Genomic DNA, 21,015 nt, shown 5'->3' on the forward strand with positions numbered 1-21,015 from the left:
TCCCTTAGTTAGTGCTTTGGAAGGCCTGAGGAATTGGATCTTGCTACTCCGCGGAGACTTCAGTTGCCTTTTCCAAATAGTCTGTCTGGAAACTTCTTGACTGCGTTCAGATTTTGTCCTGTGTAAGAAGGAAGGATGCTGTGTTCTGCTAAATATCAGATTCTTAGGCTGGCTACCAAAGTGGATATGAGTAATCTATAAAAAATGAGGGAATGCTTTTACCTAGTTTATTAGGAGGTTTCCTGATGCTTTAGAAATGTGTACCTGTAAATGAACAAATGAAACAAATGGAGTGACTTTACTGGAGAGGGGGGAAAAAAAAGCTCGGTGCAGTACTGCTGCCTTTTAAAGAGTTAAAGCTTTAACTTAATCCAGTCTTAATTCTCCCCATATGGCTAGGTCTGGCAGCACAGGAAAGACTTGGCTGACAATCTAGCCTGAACAGTGGCTAAAATAAATAGGGGGGCCATCTGTGCAGCAAGGGGAAAAAATCACATATGAAGCGCAGGGCCTCCTCGGGCAGACCTCGCCGAGTGAAATGTATGTTCAAGACCTGCCAGCAAAACAAGGGCAGGCAGGGAGCAGGAAGGAAAAGGTTCAGTTGTGAAAGGTGAGACAGCTCTGTGACATGTCAGAGCTGAGTGCGCCTCCTCTGCGGGCGAACCGGAGCGTCCGGGTCCGGTGATGCTTGCCCGCCTCCAGCGCCCGTTGCTGCGGTAACTCGTCCTGCTGCTGCCGTGGTGCTCGCTCGCCTACGGCTTGAGTTTTTCTAAGGATTTGAGAGTGCTTCAGTGGACGGTGGAGCTGTCTGCCTGGGAGGAAGGGGTGTGCGTGTGTGTGTCTGGAAAGTTGCGCTGTGAAACTTCCAGTTCTACCTGGCAAGCGGCAGGAGCCCGCGGGGCGGAGGCTGGCGGTGCTTGGGTTTGGCGTCTGCAGGAGGGAGGGATGTTCTAGCTGGTAGAGGAGGGAGACCGGGGAGGCAGATGGGAGCGCCGGTGAAACGTGTGGCTCCGAGGAGCCAGCACTAAAACACACGGCACCGGGGTGTGGGGGAGCAGGGCTGAAGAAACAAGCCAGAGGCGGCCGAAGGTCCTGCTTTTCGTGTCACAGTGCGACAGCTCAAGAAGGCGAGCCCTGGCGAGCGTGGATCGGAAGAGAGCGCCACGGCGTTTAGCTCTTCCTGCCAGGAGCAGAGCCCCACGTGGCTTCCTGGGCATCCGATCTGCTTAAGGAAGGGGCTGTTCTGCGCAACGCCGCTGCCGTGTTGCCTGCGCTCTCTTGACCTCCGGGGACTGCGGGAACCGGCGGCCGACCGTCCGTTGCAGCCTCTTTGCGTGCAGAGGACCATGACCTCTGCACTGACCAAGTGTGGTTCCCCCCCGCGGAGCTGGCTCAATCTACGCCTGGGGACGAGTGAGTACCCTCTGCTCTACCCACACCTCGCTGTTCAATGCGCGATCTGTTGGGGTGAGCTCGAGACGGGGGCGTTGCCATTCTCAGTAAAACCATTTTCCAAACGGTGCCTCGTCAACTGAATGGTTCTGCTTCGTAATGACTAATGGTTCTGCTGGTGGCCCACGTGCCTTGGGCCCCAAGCCGCTCTTATTAATCAGCAGCAATAACTTAATGGTATAGAAGCTGAGAACGCTGCAGGATTGCAGAGGACAGTTAAGGGGAATTAGCAGCAGCCCATTAAGGAGAGGAGCGCTCACTTGTCCGCAGGGACGTCCTCCAGCGGGAGGGAGGGAACCAGTGAGTGGCACCTGGCTGACTTCATGCCTTGTCCAGGGCGAGAACCAAGTTTTCAGTAATTGCGGGTGCTTCGAGGCAGACGCTGCTGCTGCAAACAGTGGACGTGTCGGTGTCCTGGCAGGAGAGCTGGTTCCCAGCTTCCATGGCAGAAGGACTTCTCGTGAGGATTTGCTTACAGGAAGGAGAAGGAGGACTTGAGTGGCTAGGAGCTTCAGGAATATTACAGATGGTGAAATGTTGCTGCCATAGCGTTTAGGCACCTTTTGAACTAGCTAAACAAGTCATCCTTCCAAGACACTCTGTATACAGCGTGAGCCGGGCTTCGTGCTGCCCGCGGCTGGCTGAAAAAGGGACCCCCAGGCAAGCGCTGGGACCGGCACGAACCTGTTGCTGGAGCAGCTCTTGTTGTGCGGAGGGCTTGCTTTCGCCCATGCCCCCAGGGATGGGGAACGCGAAATGCCGTTTCAGCCTGCGTCCCAGGGCTGGAAACGATCCCGCTGGCAGCGGAGCAGGCTGTTAAGGGCGCGCGTGTCTGGTTTGCCTCGGCACGGCCCGCTGGGGCCGCTCGGAGGGGGCCCTCTTCAGCCTGCTCTGTGCACGATCTCGGGAGAAAAGGAGAGGCTATCGGACACGCCAAGCTGCGTGTTCGGGTGACTCGCACGCAACCGCTGCCCCGTAGGCCTGGGCAGCACGTGCGTGCGCCGAGGGTAGCGCTGGAGCGCCGGGACCTGCCAGCTCCGCCGAAGGGCGACGTCCGCCCTTGGGGACGCAGGTCCCGATGCGGCACCCGACGGCACCAGGGCGCTGTACACCCCGGACGCGGCAGGCAGCTGTTGCAGGCTGAGCCGAGCGGTGCCGGTTGCGAGGCCTCGGGGCGGCAGCGCGGGGAGGAGGAGGGCAGGCCACCGGCCGTGCCCCCGGCTGAGCTGGGCGGCCTGGGAAGGTTATAAGCTCTTCTAGGATTTCTCGTCTTGTTTCAAGTAGTGTCTCATAGGGTTTTTTGCATGTTTCATTGATGGTAAACGCTTCAGACTGTAGTAATGAATGTTGGCATTATTTGCATCTACCCACAAGTTTCAGCATCTAGTTCAGTCTCTCTCTAATGTGGGAGTAGGCAGCGTTTCCCATGACAGCAGTGACTTTGCGTGTCACTTCTGGACAATCTTAAAATATATTCTGTTTGGAGGTGTTACCGTAGATGGCACAGGAGCACAGAATTTCCTTCTGTCTCGGCCTGTTGGATGCTACCGGAGCCGCCTGCTTCTCAGAATTGCAGCAGACAGCACAGTTGGATTCGTAATTAGTTAAAATTTAAAGGTGGAAAACATGGAAAAGAATGTAAAAAAAAAAAAAAAAAAAAAAAAAAGAGAGGCAGGGGGAACTCTAGTGGAAAAGATCTAGCAGGTCATCTCATCTGCTCCCCGTCCTCCATGGACCAATCTCAAGTGGCTTGTCTGCTCTCTTTTAAATGGAACGATAGAGGGTCCAACGCTTCTGTGCAGGGACCGCTCTGCAATGTAATGGAACGCGCTATTGGGAAACGCTTACGACGCTCTGAAGCGGAGTTTTCCATTACTTGTAGTCTTTCTTTTCTCCCAGCGATATCTTTTTGGATATGTTCTAAACAATTTTCCTTCCTCGGTGTTCACACTCTCAACAGTCTGGTCTTCTGCGCTGCGCTCTCTTTGTAGAGGCTGCCTAAAGGGTATGTAGTTCTTATTGCTCCTCCTAAATTTTTAGCCAACGAACATGTAAATAGAAATGCAGAGACACGCTACACCCGTAGTCATGGCATCCAAGGCGAGGAAACCTGAAGCCATCCTGGATTTCATCTTACAAACACAATCATCTTTTAATACCCATCTCTTTTGAAAAAAAAAAAAAAAAAAAGGCTGAAGCAGCAGTATAAATACTACAGAATTACTCATTTTCCCCACCGGACGTTGTGGCCCCATGTAAATTTGCACACAAAGAAGTGAATGAGCGGCGCAGGGCTGCTGCGCGGCCAGGCGCAGCCTCCCGCCAGCGTTACCGCTTTTGCGGCGGGTTAGGAGGGCGCCGAGGCTGGCGATCCCTGCGGGCACCGCAACGCGCTACGTAACCTCCAGCGCTTTCATCTCCGCTGGCTCTGCTCACCTCCGCACTTCTCATCTGAATAAATTTCCTTTCTGATGTCTCTGCGCACGTGCAAACGCGTATGGCAAACGCACTCTTGGCCAAGAGTGCTGTGATCGCGTGCAGGTGCACGGCCCCGGGTCCACCTTCCTCTTCCTCGCCGTGCGGCAGAGGCGCAGACGGAGCCAGGAGAGAACGGAGTCGCCTGATGGGTTTTGCCTTTTCTCTTTACCCCCGTCGTGAAGGCTTTACCTGCTGTTTCAAGAACGACTCTGTATGAATCAAATGTGTTTTGATTCAGAAGCATTGCACTCGGCAAGAAATTGATTGTTTAGCACTTCAAGTATCAATGGTGAGTACTAAGGTAAGCAGTATGTGCTTTTAAAATGTGTTAGCATCTCTTAACTTCTGAGGGCAAGCAGGAATGATCCGTTAGTTCCGGCTGCCTTTTCTGGCAAAAGGTACCGAGAAACAACAAACTGTTCTGAGCGTGTGTTGCTTTCAGAAGAAAATGGAGTTGCTGATGAATTTCGGGACTGGAGTTGTCTCAGCCTGGCTGATCTTCTTTGTGTTGCTTTTTTTCCCCACCACGTCCCCGATTTTAGGGAGAAATCTGTGTGATGCAGGAATCCAGCTGCTCGCATGTCTTCATTTTAGGTAGAGAGGGAAAAGGTGAAGCCTGTTTCTCTCGGTTTGTTCACGCGTGCCTGCCTTGCACGTAGCCTAGCACGGGCTACCAACAGGCAGCAACGGGACAGGAGCTTGCCAGGGAGAAAACAAGAAAGCTTGACCTTGTTCCTGGAGACTTGTGGGTAGAATCATTTCCTTACTTACTGAGTGCTGCTCTCGGCATTTGCTTTGGTTTCAATTTGTGCCCGTGTTTCGCTTTTTCCTCCTGAACCGCTAGCAGGATCCCGACCCTACAGAGGTTTTGCAGGCAGCGCCCGGGGCTGGGGCGCTGCGACCTGCAGCTGGGTCTCAGGGTGCGGATTGCCCCGGGGCCCCTGTTTCGGGTCAGGACACCGCTCTTGCGTGCACAGAAGGTGTTTCTTGGGGTGCACCACCCCTGCTGACTCACGCTCTCGCCTCTCCCTTTTCCTCCGTAGCCTTCAGACGGGTCTCTGACTTCCTTGTGAAGGGCGATGCTGATTTCCGCATTGCAGCAGCCGGGGAGGAAGGGGTGGGGATCTGCTCCCTCCGCATACCTGCACAAGCCACGCCGGACAGGGTGCGCGTGAAAGGCGCAGTCAGCCACGTGGCCTGAAAGCTTGGGGCCGTGCGGGGGGCAAGCGGCCGACCTGCGGCGGGCGGTCTCGGAAGCGGCCGGGGCCGGCTCCCTCTGCGCGCCGAGGCTGGGCCCGCGCGGCGGCCGCGGCCAGCGCTGCCTGCGCCCGCTCCAGGCCCGTCGGGAGCTCCTCCGCCGCAGAAGCGCGGCCGGGCCTCTTGCAGCCGGCCGCGCTCCCCGTGCCCCGGAGCCCCCGGCCGGCTGCCGCTGAACCGACCCAGCCGGGCACGAGCGTCGCTCTGTAATCTGCAGAGACGGCTCTAAGCGAGAGGGTTTGGGATCTCTTCGGTGGCTGAGTCAGTATATGCAAAACAGGGTGCGCTGTAGGTGAAGCAGCGGTCTGGGGCCATGAGCTAAGCCGAGCGGGGCGCCGGAAAGCCCTCGCCGCAGCCGGTCCCCGGAGCTGGGCCGAAGGGGGGCCAGGAGGAGCGAGGCGGAGGGAGGGCTCTGCAGCGCGGCGTGGGGCTTCTCCCGCCTCCCCGGGGCCCCTCGTCGCGGCCCTCTGCATCCCTTCGCCGGGCAGGGAGAAATGTAGGGCATCCCCGAGGAGCGAGGGCCTCAGGGAAATCAAAGCGGACAGAGCCGATTAGCTGCGGAGAGGGAATTACGTCCGCGCTCGTCCGGCGCGGTGCGTCCGCCGCCGCCTGCTTGGGTCCTGGGGGGGCCTGGCCCACGGGACGGCCGGGACGGCGCGCCGACCGAGCCCCAGCCGGGCAGGCGGCCCCCTCCGCGCTCTGCCCCCTTCCCGGCCGCCCGCTCCCCCCGGGAGCCTCCCCGCCGCCGGGGCCGCGGCCCCCCTGCCCGTGCCTTTCCGAGGGCGGCAGGACCCGTGCGGGAAGGTGCAATCTGCAACTATCGTCCTGCGCCGCCGCCGCTGCAGGCTTCGCACCCTCCTCGAAGCTTTCCTGTTCGCTCAGATTTCGGGGGGGGGGGGGGAATTCCAGTGTGCGAGGGAGGGAAAGCAGGAACAAAGTCTCGGCACGCTCTTAAAACTGGAGTCGCAACCAGGTGTCCGAGGTCAGGGTGGCAAGCTGGAGCAGGAGCCGCGCTGGCCACCGCAGCCCCTGGCCGCGTCCCTCTGCTGCGGGGCTTCGCCGGGCGCTGCGGGGCGCCGGGACCCCCGGGACCCCCCGGCCGGGCAGCGCCGCTGCACAGGGCTGGGCGCGAGGGGCGGCCGGGGGCTGCCGCTGCCCCCGTTTAAGGCAGTCTTGCAGCTGAACGCGCCTCTCCCGAAAGGGGAGCCGCCGCTGTGCCGTGCCGTGGCCCTCGGGCGCGGGTGCCAGCGCTGCCGGCGGCCGCCTCGGCACGGAGGCGCAGCCCGGGGGTCCGGCCGGCGCATTCTTGCCTCGGAAAACCCCCCGTAACAGCAGAACTGCTGAACAGCCCCGCTCTTCATGGGGATTATTTTAATCACAAGCATGTCTTGTCTCCTCCGCTGAATTTCTTTCATAGACGGCGCAAAGCGAAATTTGTGCAATGTCAGTGGGAGGCTGAAGAAAGGGCCTTTGTGCGCCCGGCGCGCGGGGCGCTGGGCGGCCTCCAGCAGCACCCTCCGCCGCCCCGGAGCTCCCCGTTCGCCGCATGAATGCTCCGCTTGTCCCGAGACCCGCACCCACTCTTAAAGCCGGAGCGGGGCCCCCTCCGGCCAGCGCGGCCCATGGCGCCGCCGGGCGAGCGGGCGGCGGGCACGGCTCCGCGGGCCGGCCCCGGGCGCCCTCTGCGCCGGTGACGCCGGGAGCGGGGCCGGCCCGGCCGCAGCATGTTCCTCTCCTGGAGGAAGCGGGGCGCCTACGAGCTGGGAGCTCTGCCGGGGCCGGAGCGCGGCGCGGCCGAGCGCTTCTCCTGGAGCTGCGCCGCCGAGGAGCGGGGCGGTAGGTCGGCGGGCAGCGCGGCGCCCCGGGGGGTCTCGCCCGGGCCCCACGGCCGCGGCTGTCCGGCCGTCGGTGAGTTTGCAAAACTTTCCTCTCGCCTACGTGAAGGAAGTCGCGACTCGCGGCCGCTGTTATCCGCGGCAGGTCAGGCGAAAGGGTAGGGGCGCCCGCGGGCGCTGCGGGGCGGCGATGGGCACGGCGGAGGGGAGCGTGGGCACCGCGGCGGCGGCCGGGGCCGGGGCCGCCGCGGGGTTTGCAGGGCCGCGCTGCCGGGGGCTGCGGCGGCGGGATGCGCTGGGCCCGAGCCACCCGCAGCCTCTTATTTTTGCACAATTAGAGGCGGCACGTAAGAAAAGCCTGCGAAATAGGATTTGCGCCCAAGGCCGATTTAACCGTTAGAGCTTAAAGCGGCTGGCGAGCGGCCGCGGCAGGGGCTGATCCGCGGGAGCCGCCGCGCTCGGGCGTGCGGGGGTCCCCCCGGACGGGCAGACGAGCGGCGCCCCGGCTCTGACGGCCGCCGCCTCCCTGTGCCCGCAGGCGAGCGGCCGCTGGCGGAGGAGAAGGGCCTGCGCTGCCAGGGCCCCGGCTGCCCCGACGCCCGGAGGGCCACCAAGGTAGGTCCGGGGGGTTCGCCCGCGGCGGGGGGCTCGGCGCCCTCCGTCCCGTCCGTCCTGCCCTGCAGCCTCGGCGGTGCAGCATACCATGCCGCGCTGCACCGTGCTGCACCATGCTGCACCGTGCTGCACCATGCTGCACCGTGCCCCCGGCGTGGCAAACTCCTCCGACGCCTCGAGGACCTCGAGCGTGCAAGCGTCGCTGCTGCTGCTGCCGCCGCCACCTCTCGGGTTGGGCCGGGGGCGCCGAGGGCTGCGCAGCGGCGGAGGGGCGCTGCTCGGGGGCCGCTGGCGGTCCCCTGCCCCTCCGCGGGCGGCGGCGGGGGCCGCTCCTGCAGCCCGGCGCGCTGGGGCCGGCGTCGCCGCCAGCCGGGGAAGGGCCGGCGCAGGCGGGCGGCTGCGCTGAAAGACGATCCGGGTGCAGCGTCGAAACAAAGCTCGTCTCCCTCCCGGGGCGCGAGGAGGCTGGCGGGGGCCGTGCCAAGGCGGCGGGGCCGGGGGTGGGCTGGGAGCGCAGCTGGGGCCGGGGCAAAGCTGCAGCCGGCCAGCGAGGCCGGGGCAGCAGGGGCAGGCGGTGCGAGGGGGTGCACGGGTGGTGCGAGGGGGTGCACAGGCTGTGCATGGTGGCGTGCACAGGCGGTGCAAGGGGGTGCATGGGCATTGCCAGGGGGTGCACAGGTTGTGCATGAGGGGGTGCACAGGCGGTGCGAGGGGGTGTATGGGCATTGCCAGGGGGTGCACAGGTTGTGCATGAGGGGGTGCGAGGGGGTGCACAGGTTGTGCATGAGGGGGTGCGCAGGCGGTGCGAGGGGGTGTATGGGCATTGCCAGGGGGTGCACAGGCGGTGCGAGGGGGTGCATGGGTTGTGCATGAGGGGGTGCGCAGGTGGTGCGAGGGGGTGTATGGGCATTGCCAGGGGGTGCACAGGCGGTGCGAGGGGGTGCATGGGTTGTGCATGAGGGGGTGCGCAGGCGGTGCGAGGGGGTGTATGGGCATTGCCAGGGGGTGCACAGATTGTGCATGAGGGGGTGCAGAGGCAGTGCGAGGGGGTGCGCAGCCTGCGCTCATCCGCGAGCCGGGCAGCCCGGCAGCAGCGAGGCCGAGGGCAGGGAGCGCTGGGGCCCCGCAGCACTGCAGCCCCAGGCCGGGCACGGGGGCCGCTGCGGCAGCGCTGCGTTTGCTGGGGCTGCGGGCGCCCTGGAGCCGGAGCAGTTGGCGCAGGGGCTGGCAGATGCTGGGATACCCGGCGGTGGCGGTTGGGGCGGCACGGCTTCCCGCAGCCCCAGCGGGGCTCCAGGTGGGCTGGGGGCTGAAAAACAGCCGCGGGGAGGGCGGGCGGGCGCGGGAGCGGAGGGGGCGGATCGGCTGGCGAGCGTGGTCCCGCAGGTATGCCACCGCGCCGAGTGCCAGCAGCTGAACGGCGGCCGCCCCCTGCACCTGTGTGAGGCCTGCGACGGCCGCCTGCACGGCGCCATGCGCTTCGACGGGCACGTCCGCTTCGACCTGCCGCCGCCGCCAGGTGAGTGCTGCCGGAGCGGGACGCGGAGCACCGCCGGAGTGGGATGCACCGCCGGAGCGGGATGCACCGCCCGCCGGAGCGGGATGCACCGCCAGAGCGGGATGCACCGCCGGAGCGGGATGCACCGCCCGCCGGAGCGGGATGCACCGCCGGAGCGGGATGCACCGCCCGCCGGAGCGGGATGCACCGCCGGAGCGGGATGCACCGCCCGCCGGAGCGGGATGCACCGCCGGAGCGGGATGCACCGCCCGCCGGAGCGGGATGCACCGCCGGAGCGGGATGCACCGCCTGCTGGAGCGGGATGCACCGCCGGAGCGGGATGCACCGCCTGCTGGAGCGGGATGCACTGCCGGAGCGGGATGCAATGCCGGAGCGGGATGCACTGCCGGAGCGGGATGCACCGCCGGAGCGGGATGCAATGCCGCGCCGCCCGCTCCACCTCCCGCTGCCCCGCGCAGGCTCCGTGCTGGCCCGCAACGTGTCCACCCGCTCCTGCCCGCCGCGCACCGGCCCGCCCTGCCGCCCCGACGAGGACGCCGACGCGCTCGCCGCCGACGGCAAGGGGTGAGCGCGGGCCGGGCCGCCGCCGCCGGTGCCCCCCGGCTGGGCCTGACCCGCGCCGCTTGGGCCCGCAGGGACGAGAGGGGCTCGGCGCTGAGGCTGCCCAAGAAGAAGGCCCGCCGGAGGCACACGGACGTAAGGCGCCGGCTCCTCCGCCCGGGCAGACGGCCGGGAGCCGCGCCGGGCGCCCGCGGACCCCTCTCTCCCCGCAGGACCCCAGCAAGGAGTGCTTCACCCTGCAGTTCGACCTGGACGGGGACGTGGGGACGGAGGTGGTGCCCGCCGCCAAGAAGAAGTCGCTGGGGTGAGCGGGCGGGGGGACGGGGGGACGGGGGCGGCGCGGCGCGGGGCAGCACGCGGGGCTCGTGTGCCGCAGGGAGGTGCTGCTGCCGGTGCTGGAGAGGAAGGCCGTGGAGCCGGGCCGGGTGGACGTCTACCTGGAGCAGTCGCGCACGCCGCTCTCGCTGCGCTTCGAGGCGTACCGCTTCGGGGGACACTACCTGCGCGTCACAGGTGGGCCAGGGGCCGGCCGGGCCGCCGCCGCCGCCGCCGCCGCTGCTCACCCCGCTCTGCTCCCTCGCAGCCAAGCCCGGCCGGGCGCTGGAGGCGGACGCGGCGGCGGCGGAGGACTCGCGGTCCAGCCTGCCCACCCTGCGCGGCCCCGCCGGGCCGGAGCGCCCCCCCCTCCCGGTGAGCGCGGTCTGCCCGCGGCGGCCTCTCCCGGCCCGGGGGGGCGCGGGCTGGGCTGGGGGGCTTCGTCCTCCGCCAGGGAACCGCTCGGGGCTGTTCAGGGCGCGGAGGGAAACCGGGTTTTCGGCGCCGGCCCCGTCTCCCTTTGTTGGGAGCCGGCCAGAGCCCGCGCGAGTGCGGCGGCGGCGGGGTGCTCCGGAGCAGCGCCGGGCAGGGAGCGCCTCCGTCCGTCCGTGCGTCCGTCCGGGGCGCGGGCTGCCGCAGCGCCGTGTGCTCTCGCTGGCAGGCTGCGGGCAGGCGGCGCAAGAACGTGGCCGAGCTCCTGGGCGACGCCGGCCCCGAGGCCCTGCCCCACGGCGCCGGCTCCCTGCCCCACGGCGCCGGCTCCCTGCCCGCCGGCGCCGGCGACACCTGGAAGAACCGCGCCGCCAGCCGCTTCAGCGGCTTCTTCGGCGCCGGGGCCGGGCCCTTCGGGCGGGTAAGCGGGACGGCGGGCGGGCTGGCCGGCGGGACGGCCGCGGTGCCTCCGGGCGCCGCGAGCTGGCGGCGCCGGTTGTTGCAGGAGGGCGACAAGCTGGAGCAGCTGGCCAGCAAGCTGCACGCCTACAGCAGCTTCGGGCTGCCCAAGCTGCCGCCCCAGCTCCGCTTCGACCGGGACTCCTGGGAGGAGGAGGGGGACGAGGCCAGCCTGGCGCTGGAGGACAGCTGGCAGGACATCGTCGAGGGCGCCCAGGTGGGGCGGCACGCGGCGGCGGCCGGCGGGCTCTGCACCCCGGCGGGGCGGCGCTGACCCCGCGCCGGGCGCCCGCAGGCCCTGACGCGCCGGCAGTGCCACCAGCAGGAGGCCATCTGGGAGCTGCTGCACACCGAGGCCACCTACATCCGCAAGCTGCAAGTCATCACGGACGTGAGTGGTGGCGGCGGCGGTGCCCGCCAGGGCGGTGCCGTGGGCGCCCCGGGGCGGCCCAGCAGCCTGCGCTCTGCTCTCCCCGCAGCTCTTCCTCTGCTGCCTGCTGAACCTGCAGGAGTCGGGGCTGCTGCGCGAGGTGAGCACGGTGCGACGCAGTGCAGCACGGCACAACACGGTGCAGCACGGCGCGACGCGGTGCAGCACAGCATGGCACAGTGCAGCTTGGCACAGCACGGCATGGCACGGCACCATGCAGCACAGCATGGCGTGGTGCAGCATGGCACAGCACCGTGCAGCATGGCACAGCACCGTGCAGCACAGCATGGTGCGGTGCAGCATGGCACAGCACCGTGCAGCATGGCACAGCACCGTGCAGCACAGCATGGCGCGGTGCAGCATGGCACAGCACCGTGCAGCATGGCACAGCACCGTGCAGCACAGCATGGCGCGGTGCAGCATGGCACAGCACCGTGCAGCATGGCACAGCACCGTGCAGCACAGCATGGCGCGGTGCAGCATGGCACAGCACCGTGCAGCATGGCATGGCATGGTGCAGCATGGCACAGCACCATGCAGCATGGCACAGCACCGTGCAGCATGGCATGGCATGGTGCAGCATGGCACAGCACCATGCAGCATGGCACAGCACCGTGCAGCACAGCATGGCGCGGTGCAGCATGGCACAGCACTGTGCAGCACGGCATGGCGTGGTGCAGCATGGCACAGCACCGTGCAGCATGGCACAGCACTGTGCAGCACGGCATGCCGTGGTGCAGCATGGCACAGCATTGCGTAGCACGGCATGGCGCGGTGCAGCACAGAACGGCATGGTGCAGCACGGCATGGTGAGGTGCAGCACGGCATGGTGCGGTGCAGCACAGCATGGCACGGTGCAGCACAGCACGGCACAGTGTGGTACAGCATGGCACAGCACCGTGCAGCATGGCATGCCGTGGTGCAGCATGGCACAGCACCGTGCAGCACAGCATGGCGTGGTGCAGCATGGCACGGCGCAGTGCAGCACAGCACGGCACAGTGTGGTACAGCATGGCACAGCACCGTGCAGCATGGCATGGCGCAGTGCAGCACGGCATGGTGCGGTGCAGCATGGCACGGCATGGTGCGGTGCAGCACGGCACAACGGTGCAGCACGGCACGGCGTGGTGCCGGCCGAGGAGGGGGCTCCGCGCCCCCGTCCGGCCCGGCCGCGCCGCAGCTCCCGTCCCGCGCCCCGCAGGTGGACGCCGAGCGCCTCTTCGGCAACGTCGGCGAGATCATCCAGCTGCACCGCGGGCTGTGGAGCAGCGTCATGGCCCCGGTGCTGGAGAAAGCCCGCCGGACCAAGGCGCTGCTGGACCCCCTGGACTTCCTGAAGGGCTTCCAGGCGGTGAGCGCGGGCCGCGGGCCCCCTCCCGGCGCCGGGAGGCCTGCCGGCGCTGACGGCTGCCCCGGCGCTGCCTCGCAGTTCGGCTCGCTCTTCCAGCCCTACGTGCGGTACTGCATGGAGGAGGAGGGCTGCATGGAGTACATGCGCGCGCTGCTGCGGGACAGCGACCTCTTCCGCGCCTACGTGGCGGTAAGGGGGCGGCGCGGGGACGGGACGGGACGGGGCGGGACGGGACGGGTGCTGACGCCGCCGCCGCCGGGCGCAGTGGGCCGAGAAGCACGAGCAGTGCAGCCGCCTGAAGCTCAGCGACATGCTGGTGAAGCCGCACCAGCGCCTCACCAAGTACCCGCTGCTGCTCAAGTCCGTGCTGAAGAAGACGGACGACGCGCCAACCCGGGAGGCCATCGTGGCCGCGGTAAGCGGGCGGGAGGGGGCGGCGGGGGCCCGGGGCGGCCCCGGCCCCGCTGACGCCCGCCGGCCGCAGATCGGCTCCGTGGAGCGCTTCATCAACCACGTCAACTGGTGCATGCGGCAGCGGCAGGAGCGGCAGCGCCTGGCCGCCGTCCTCGGCCGCATCGACTCCTACGAGGCGGTGGAGAGCGGCACGGAGGAGGTGGACAAGGTAGGCCGGGCCGGCGGAGCGGGTGCCCCGCGCCGCCCCGCGCCGCCCCACGCCGGCCCCTCTCCGCAGCTGCTCAAGGAGTTCCTGCGCCTGGACCTGACGGCCCCCATGGCCGGCACCTCCCCGGACGACACGCGGCAGCTCCTCCTCGAGGGCGGCCTCCGCATGAGGGAAGGTAAAGACGGCAAGGTGAGGACCTCCGCCGCCGCCCGCCCTGGCCGCCCGCCCCGGCCGGCGGCCCCACGACTCACCGCCTCCCGCCCCAGGTGGACGTCTACTGCTTCCTCTTCACCGACCTCCTCCTCGTCACCAAGCCCGTCAAGAAGGCTGAGCGCGCCAAGGTCATCCGGCCGCCCCTGCTGCTGGACAAGCTCGTGTGCCGGGAGCTCAAGGACCCGGGTGAGGCAGGGGGGCGGGCAGGGGGCCGGCGGGGCCGGCGGCCGCCCCGCGCCGCTCACAGCCGCCCGGCCCGCAGGCTCCTTCCTGCTCATCTGCGTGAACGAGCTGGGCAGCGCCGTGGCCGCCTACACCTTCCAGGCCGGCGGGCAGTCGCTGTGCCGCAGCTGGCTGCAGGCGCTGGGCCGCGCGCAGGTGAGGCGGGACGGGTGGGCGGTGGGCGCCGGGCGCCGGCCCCGCCGCCGCTCACCCCGCTCCGCCGCCAGGACCTGCTGCGGCGGCTGCGGCTGCAGGAGCAGCAGCGGCGCCGGCGCCGCCGGCGGCAGCAGCGGGAGGAGGAGGAGGAGGAGGAGAGCGGCACGTCGGCGGCGAGCTCCCCCACCGTCCCGCGCAGGAGCAGCAGCAGCCTGGACTCGCAGCAGTGGTACGGGGTAGCGGGGGTGAGGAGGGGGCCGGCGCCGGGGCCCGGCCGGCCTCACGCCGGCGCCCTCGCAGCCCCTCCGACGGCTCCGCGGAGACCGTCTCGGTGGTGGTGGTGGACGCCAGCGACGAGCTCTCCTCCCCGGAGCTGGAGGTGGGGCCGTTCAGCTCGCCGTCGGACGGGACCTCGCTCAGCACCAGCGCCTCGGCCAGCACGCCCCCCGCCGAGCCCGCCGCCCCCCTGGCCCTGCCCGGCGCCTGCCGCTCGGCCTCCCTCGACAGCGCCTACGGCACGCTGTCGCCCGCCTCGCTGCAGGAGGCCGAGCGGGAGGCGGCGGCGCGGCGGCCGCCCTCGCCCCGGCTGCGCCGCCGCCCGCCCGTGCAGCTCCTGCCCGGCAGGACCCGGCTGCCGGCCTCCAGGTCGGAGAGCAGCCTGCTGCCGCTGCCCGCCCGCCCGGCCGCCCCGCTCAGCCACAGCCGGAGCCTGGGCCAGCTGTGCGCCCTCCCCGCCGCCCCCCGCCGCCGGGCGAGCGGCGGCTCCTCGGCGGCCGAGCTCTCCGAGCCGGACGAGCCGGGCTGCGGCGGGCCGGCCCGGGCCCAGGGCCGCGACCCCGGCGAGCTCGGCCGCCCCGCGCCGCCCGCCGCCCGCCGGACCCTCTCGGACCCGCAGTCGGCCCAGCACCGCCAGCTGACCCGGGCGCAGCTCCACCGGCTCCGCACCGCCCTGCTGCTCAACGCCGCGCTCACCGCCTCGTAAGGGCGCCCGCTCCCCGCCGCCCCGCGCCGCCCCGCGCCGCCCCCCGGCTCAGCGCCCCTCTGCTCCCCTCTGCCCGCAGGGAGGTGTGACGGCGCCGGCCCCCTCCGAGGAGCAGCTCCTGCCGGTGCCGGCAGCGCCGGCGCGCCGAGCGGGCCAGGGCGCGTGTCGGCACGTCGCGGAGGCACGGGGATGCCCGCCGGTCCCTCCCGGGAGCAGGATGCCGCGGGCCCGGCGGCGCTGGGGACGCGGCGAGCGTGGGGACAGCCGAGCCGCTGCATGGGGCGCCCGGCCCAGTTCGTCGCCCTTCGACCGTCCGCAGCGCTGCCGGCGGTGCGGCGGCCCCCGGGACCGGCCCCGGCCCCCGGCGTGGTGCCGCGACGCTGGCCGCTGCGTAGCCGGGCCGAGCATTAAACGTAGCCGCGTGCACGCTCGCCCTGGTGTCCGCTCTCCTTGCGCCACGGCGCGGCCCCGCGGGGTCCTGCTGCAGCGCGGCGCCGCCGGCGGCCATCCCCGCGGCCTCGGGCCGCGCAGCGAGGGCAGGCCCGCGGCGCCGCGCCGTGGCCGGCACCTCCGGCAGGCGATGCGTCCCTCCTGCCCCGCCTCCCTCCCGCACGCCGCCGGCACCGCTGTCGCGTGGTTTCGCACCCTTGGCCTCATTTCCAAAAAAGCATTTCCTCCTGCCGCAGCCGGGTGTAAAAGCCTCGGCGGGGCGGGCCGGCGCGCAGACACCACGCGTCGGCCGGCGGCGAGGCGATGCATCGGCGGGGCGCCGGGCCGGGGCGCTGAGCGCGGGCCCCTCCGGCTCGGCCGCCGCCTGCCCCCCGGCATGTCCCAGCGGCGCCGGGCGCAAGGATGAAGCGCGGCGTCTCCGGGGCAGCGTGGGTGAGTGCGGCGCAGCCCGTCTCGGACCCTCCCATCCCTCCGGCGCCCGGCCCCGGCCGCGGGGTGCAGGTGCCACCGTGCTGCCGCGGGCCCCTCCGCAGCCGGCGTCTGCGGCGGGGCAGCGCCCGAACCTGGTGCTCCAGGCAGTGGGAGCCCCGGGGCTGCGGGAGGCCTTCTGGCCGGCAGGGCACGGCCACGGGGACCGGGGCACGGCCACGGGCATGGCTACAGGGACCAGGGACACGGCCACGGGGACAAGGGGCATGGCACTGGGGACCAGGGGCACAGCCAGGGCACCGCGGGAACGGCACAGCCACGAGGACCAGGGGCACAGCCGGGGCACTGTGGGAACGGCACGGCCGTGGGCATGGCCACGGGGACCAGGGGCACACCGCAGGGACCAGGGGCACGGCCACAGGGACCGGGGGCACACCGCAGGGACCAGGGGCACGGCCATGGGGACCGGGGACCCGGCTGGGGCACCGTGGGAATGGCACGGCGGCCGGCACGGCCACGGGGACCGGGGGCACGGCATTGGGGACTGGGGGCCCGGCCGGGGCACCGTGGGAATGTCACGGCCACCAGCACGGCCACGGGGACCGGGGGCACACTGCAGGGACCAGGGGCACGGCATTGGGGACCGGGGTCCCGGCTGGGGCACCGTGGGAACGGCATGGCCGTGGGCACAGCCACGGGGACCAGGGACACACCGCAGGGACCAGGGGCACGGCCACGGGGCCGGGGGCCCGGCCGGGGCACCGTGGGAACGGCACGGCCACCAGCACGGCCACGGGGACCGGGGGCACGGCATTGGGGACTGGGGGCCCGGCCGGGGCACCGTGGGAATGTCACGGCCACCAGCACGGCCACGGGGACCGGGGGCACGGCATTGGGGACCGGGGGCCCGGACGGGGCACCGTGGGAATGGCACGGCGGCCGGCATGGCCACGGGGACCGGGGGCACACCGCAGGGACCAGGGGCACGGCCACGGGGCCGGGGGCCCGGCCGGGGCACCGTGGGAACGGCACGGCCACCAGCACGGCCACGGGGACCGGGGGCACGGCATTGGGGACCGTGGGAACAGCACAGCCGCCGACACGGCCCAGCCACAGGGGCCATGAGCGCGGCCACAGGGACCGCAAGCAGGCCCCGGGGACCGCGGCGGGCTGCAGCGAGGGCCGGGGCCGGCCGGCGGGGCTGCCGCGGGCGCGGGAGGCTGGGGGCGGCGGAGGGGGCCCGGCCGCGGAGCGGCGGCACGGCGGCCACGCTCGGCTCCCGGCTGGGCCCCGTGGGAAGGCGGCGCCCGGCGCAGCGGTGCCGGTGACTCAGACGTGCCGCTGGCTGCCGGCCTCGTCACGGCACGGCCGCCGGGGCCCCTGCGCCGCCCTACGCACGTGGGGCAGCCCGTGCGCCGTTTCCAGTCTGGCTGCAGCAGGTTTAATAGAAAATGATTCAGTGCCTTTAATCGGGGCGATCTCGGCCGGGAAATCCGCCGCGCGGCGCGCAGTGCCCTGGCCGCCTGCCCGCCGCCCCCGCCGGGGCGCGCACCGGGGCCGGCCCGCGCCGGGCCGCCCGGGGCCGGCGGGGGAGCCGTGACCTACTTCGGGACGCACGTACGCGGCGCGATAGCATCGGGGCAGAGCGCGAGCTGGGCACGGTTTCCTCTCAGGGAGGAAATCGCCTCGGCTGCCGCGGAGCCGGAGCGTGCAGAGATAAAGCGGAGGGAAGGCGGCACGGGCGGCGTTAACCCTCCCGTGCCCGGCGCGCGGCCCAGGCTTTGCAGCCCCGCCGGCGCCCCGCTCAGGGCCGCCGGCCTCGCGGGCATCCCTGCGGATGCGGCAACCCGGCCGCCGCGGGGCCCGGCCCAGCCCCTTCCTTGCCTTGGTCTCTTCCGGGCAGCGCCGGTTCCCGGGAAGGCAGCGAGCGCGGGCCGCTTACAGGAACCGGGGCGGCCGCCCCGCGCCCCCGCGCAGCGTTTCCCCGCAGCGCTTGCCCGCCCCGCCGGCGCTGGCAGGAAGCCGCGTACTCAGGTAGCGCGGGGAAAGCACGGCGGGGAATGCCCCGCGGCAGCCCCGGCGCGCACCTGCACGGCGTGCACCAGCCCCGGCCCGCCGCCCGCAGCCCCCCGCTCTCTCCGTGCCCAGGTGCTGCTGGCAGCGCTGTGGCTGGCGGCCAGCGGGTCGCGGCCCGGGGGCGGCCGGGACTGCGCCCCGGCGGGGCAGCCGCGGGGCCCGGCACCGCAGCCCGCCCGCCCGCGCCGGCACGCCGCCGGCGCCGCCTGCCCCGCGGGCACGCGCTGGAACGAGACGGCTCGCCGCTGCTGCGCCCGCTGCCCCGCAGGTGAGAGCCCGGCGCGCCGCCCGCCCCGGCCGCCCGCCCCGCCGGGCTGGGCGTCGCGCTGCCGGCCAGCGCAGCGAGTTGCACCGGGCCGGCGGCCCCGCGGCCGTCACCGTCCCGCCTGTTTGCACAGGGACCTTCCTGCGCTCGCCCTGCACCAGCCGCGGCAACGACAGCGTCTGCGAGGCCTGTCCCGCCGGCACCTTCCTGTCCCAGCCCAACACCGCCCCGGAGTGCCAGGCCTGCTACGAGTGCGACCGCCACGGTGAGCTGCGCCGGGCTGCACCGCACCGCGCCGGACCACGCCGCGGCCCCCGCTCACCGCCCGCCTCTGCCAGCTTTCCAGAGCGTGCTGAGGAACTGCTCGGCCACCAGCAACGTCGTCTGCGGCTGCGAGCCCGGCCGCTTCCGCCACTGCGTCGACGAGCACTGCAGCAACTTCGCCTGCCGGGAGTGCCGGTCCTGCCCCGAGACTCTCGTCCAGCGCCCCTGTGAGTGCCGCTGCGCCGTGCCGTGCTGCACTGCAGCGTGCCGTGCCGTGCTGCACCATGCCACGCAGTGCTGCACTGTGCCGTGCTGCACCGAGCCGTGCCGTGCTGCACCGTGCCGTACTGCACCATGCCGTCCCGTGCTGCAGCATGCCACCGTGCCAGGCGCCCTGCGGCACCCTGACCCCTGCCACCCCCCAGGCTCAGCGACGCAGGACACGCTGTGCAGCAGCTGCAAGCCTGACTTCTACGCCGAGGGTGGCAAGTGCCGGCCGTGCCCCACGTAAGCAGCTCTGGGGGCCGCTCGCGGGGCCGGGCGCCCCTCGAGCTGGTGCGGCGGCGCGGGGCCACGCTCACGCCCGCCTCTCCCTTGCAGGCAAGCGGCGCAGACGTGCGGCGAGGAGTGCCAGCGGGAGTGCGGCGGCTCCCGAGGTGCACGGGGCGCGAGCCCGGGGGGTGCATGGCGGGGGTGGCCCCGTGCCCGGCCCCCTGAGACGCCCGGCTCCTCTCTTGCAGGCCAGGGGCTGGAGTACATCCTGCTGGGGCTCACCGGGCCCCTCTTCCTGGGCGCTCTCGCCATCTACCACAAGCGCATGCGGCTGCGGCAGGACGCCTCGGCCTGCAGCCCCCTGCCCGCCGCCCTGCGCCCCGGCCCCCTCCCCGGCCCCGGCCCCAGCTCGGCGCCGGGGGGGGCTGCATCCGCCCCCGCGGAGGAGGCGGCGCCGCGGAGCCAGGTGGGTTCCCGTGGGGCCGGGTGGCCGCGGGGCTCCCGGCGGGGCTGGCCCGGCCCGTGCTGGACCTGGCCCCGCTCGCCCCGCCAGGCGCCCGCCTCCGCCCCCGGCGTCACCCGGAGCGGCCTCGAGTCGCAGGCCTTGCTGCAGCGCTGCCCGCCGGAGCGCGCCGCCGGCCCCGCGGCGCCCAGCGCCCTCCCGGCCCCCTGCCCGGCCGGGCCCCCGCGCGGCGCCCCGCTGCAGGGCGCCCGGCTCTACGCCGTCATCGACGCCGTGCCGCTGCGGCGCTGGAAGGAGTTCATGCGGCTGCTGGAGCTGCGCGACGCCGAGATCGAGGTGGTGGAGATGGAGTTTGCCCACGTGCGCGACCAGCAGTACGAGATGCTGAAGCGCTGGTGCCAGCAGACCAGCGCCACGCTCGACCGCGTCTTCACCACCCTGGAGCGCATGGAGCTGGCGGGCTGCGCCGAGGTGCTGCGCCTGCGCCTGCAGGCCTGCCCCTGAGCCGCCCCGCGGCCGCGCCGAGCCACGCAACGGGCCGTGCAGCGTGCAGCGTGCAGCGTGCCGTGCAGCGTGCAGCGTGCCATGCAGCGTGCAGCGCGCAACGTGCCGCGCACCGTGTGCTGGGCCCAGCCGTGCAGCGTGCCGTGCAACGTGCCACATGTCCCAGCCCGTGCTACGGGGCTGCGGGACGCGGCGCCGCCGGCCGCCCCGGGGCTCCCTGCGGTGCTGGCCCAGACTCGTGGGGAGCCGGCGGCCGGGCGCGAGCCGCCCGCCCGCCGCCCGGTGCTGCAGGGCACCCTACCCCTAAGTACAGTTACTTATGCCATGTAGACATTTTATGTCAGTTATGCGGCCCGCGGGCTGAGCCGGCGGCAGCGGGCCGGAGCGCTGCTGCCCGCCGGGTGCCGGCCCCGCCGCCCCCCCTATTTATGTCCTCCTGCTGGCGGGGTGCGCGGGCCCCCGCAGCTGCCCGTGCCCGCGGCGCGCCGCCTGCCCCCGTGGGATAGTTCTCGAGGCCGCCGCAGCCCCGGGCAGGGCTGCGCTCGGGGCGAGCACCGGGCCGGCCCCGTCGAAATAAAGTGGCCTGTTCTCCACCCGCCGGCGCCTGGCCCTTCTTCCCGGGCGGCCGCCGCGGCCCGTGCGCGGTGCGGGCCCCAGGCCGGACGACGGGCGTGCTGCAGGCGTCGCGGGTGCTGGGGCAGCCTGGGAGCCGGGGACGCCGCGGGGGACGGGGCGCCGCGGGGGAGCCATGGCGTGGGCCTGGCGGCCGGGCCAGCCCGCAGGAAGGTGCGGGGCGGTGCAGCAGGGGTTTATTGTTTTATTCGCTGAAAATGCAGATGGTCTAGGGCAGACAAGCCGAAAGTCTCCCTCTAGTGGCTCCGGAAACGGGATGGGATGCAGTGGAGAGGAGCGCGCTGGGGCTGGTGCGCGGGGAGCTGCAACCGTGCGAGCACAGGACCGGCAGTGCACACGGGGCTGGCAGTGTGCACAGGACCGGCAGTGTGCACGGGGCCAGTGGTGTGCACAGGATCGGCGGTGTGCACAGGATCGGCAGTGCGCACGGGGCTGGCGGTGTGCACGGGGCCAGCGGTGTGCACAGGATCAGCAGTGTGCACGGGGCCAGTGGTGTGCACAGGACCGGCAGTGTGCACGGGGCCAGTGGTGTGCACAGGA

The 21,015-nt window shown here is 70.8% G+C and overlaps 2 protein-coding genes across 2 annotated transcripts; both read left to right on the top strand.

Moving 5' to 3' along the window:
- Window positions 1-978: 978 nt before the first annotated feature.
- Window positions 979-15,123, top strand: PLEKHG5 (pleckstrin homology and RhoGEF domain containing G5). Its single transcript, XM_068916348.1, has 22 exons — window positions 979-1,413; window positions 7,561-7,637; window positions 9,024-9,156; window positions 9,615-9,720; window positions 9,792-9,852; window positions 9,930-10,021; window positions 10,094-10,230; window positions 10,301-10,407; window positions 10,694-10,885; window positions 10,970-11,140; window positions 11,219-11,314; window positions 11,403-11,453; window positions 12,555-12,704; window positions 12,783-12,893; window positions 12,970-13,119; window positions 13,189-13,326; window positions 13,396-13,515; window positions 13,593-13,725; window positions 13,802-13,917; window positions 13,989-14,146; window positions 14,218-14,895; window positions 14,979-15,123. Exons 1-22 carry the CDS (start codon window positions 1,347-1,349, stop codon window positions 14,986-14,988), a joined length of 3,054 nt encoding a protein of 1,017 aa, XP_068772449.1. The 5' UTR covers window positions 979-1,346; the 3' UTR covers window positions 14,989-15,123.
- A 628-nt stretch (window positions 15,124-15,751) lies between these two features.
- On the top strand, window positions 15,752-20,435 carry TNFRSF25 (TNF receptor superfamily member 25). Its single transcript, XM_068916349.1, has 8 exons — window positions 15,752-15,781; window positions 17,927-18,122; window positions 18,253-18,384; window positions 18,458-18,610; window positions 18,809-18,890; window positions 18,984-19,039; window positions 19,124-19,341; window positions 19,429-20,435. The coding sequence occupies exons 1-8, from the start codon at window positions 15,752-15,754 to the stop codon at window positions 19,840-19,842; spliced, it is 1,281 nt and encodes a 426-aa protein (XP_068772450.1). The 3' UTR covers window positions 19,843-20,435.
- The last annotated feature ends 580 nt before the right edge of the window (window positions 20,436-21,015 follow it).

This window comes from Struthio camelus, chromosome 21, assembly GCF_040807025.1.
Source record: "Struthio camelus isolate bStrCam1 chromosome 21, bStrCam1.hap1, whole genome shotgun sequence".
Taxonomy (NCBI): domain Eukaryota; kingdom Metazoa; phylum Chordata; class Aves; order Struthioniformes; family Struthionidae; genus Struthio; species Struthio camelus.

What these genes read in the sequence shown, in the direction of transcription:
- TNFRSF25 (XM_068916349.1), top strand. Translation starts at nt 15,752, where the DNA reads ATGAAGCGCGGCGTCTCCGGGGCAGCGTGG. An exon ending in CTACGAGTGCGACCGCCACG is followed by an intron (nt 18,385 to 18,457) that starts GTGAGCTGCGCC and finishes CGCCTCTGCCAG; the next exon opens with CTTTCCAGAGCGTGCTGAGG. An exon ending in AAGTGCCGGCCGTGCCCCAC is followed by an intron (nt 18,891 to 18,983) that starts GTAAGCAGCTCT and finishes TCTCCCTTGCAG; the next exon opens with GCAAGCGGCGCAGACGTGCG.
- PLEKHG5 (XM_068916348.1), top strand. Translation starts at nt 1,347, where the DNA reads ATGACCTCTGCACTGACCAAGTGTGGTTCCCCCCCGCGGAGCTGGCTC. An exon ending in ACACTACCTGCGCGTCACAG is followed by an intron (nt 10,231 to 10,300) that starts GTGGGCCAGGGG and finishes GCTCCCTCGCAG; the next exon opens with CCAAGCCCGGCCGGGCGCTG. An exon ending in GGGAGGCCATCGTGGCCGCG is followed by an intron (nt 13,120 to 13,188) that starts GTAAGCGGGCGG and finishes CGCCGGCCGCAG; the next exon opens with ATCGGCTCCGTGGAGCGCTT.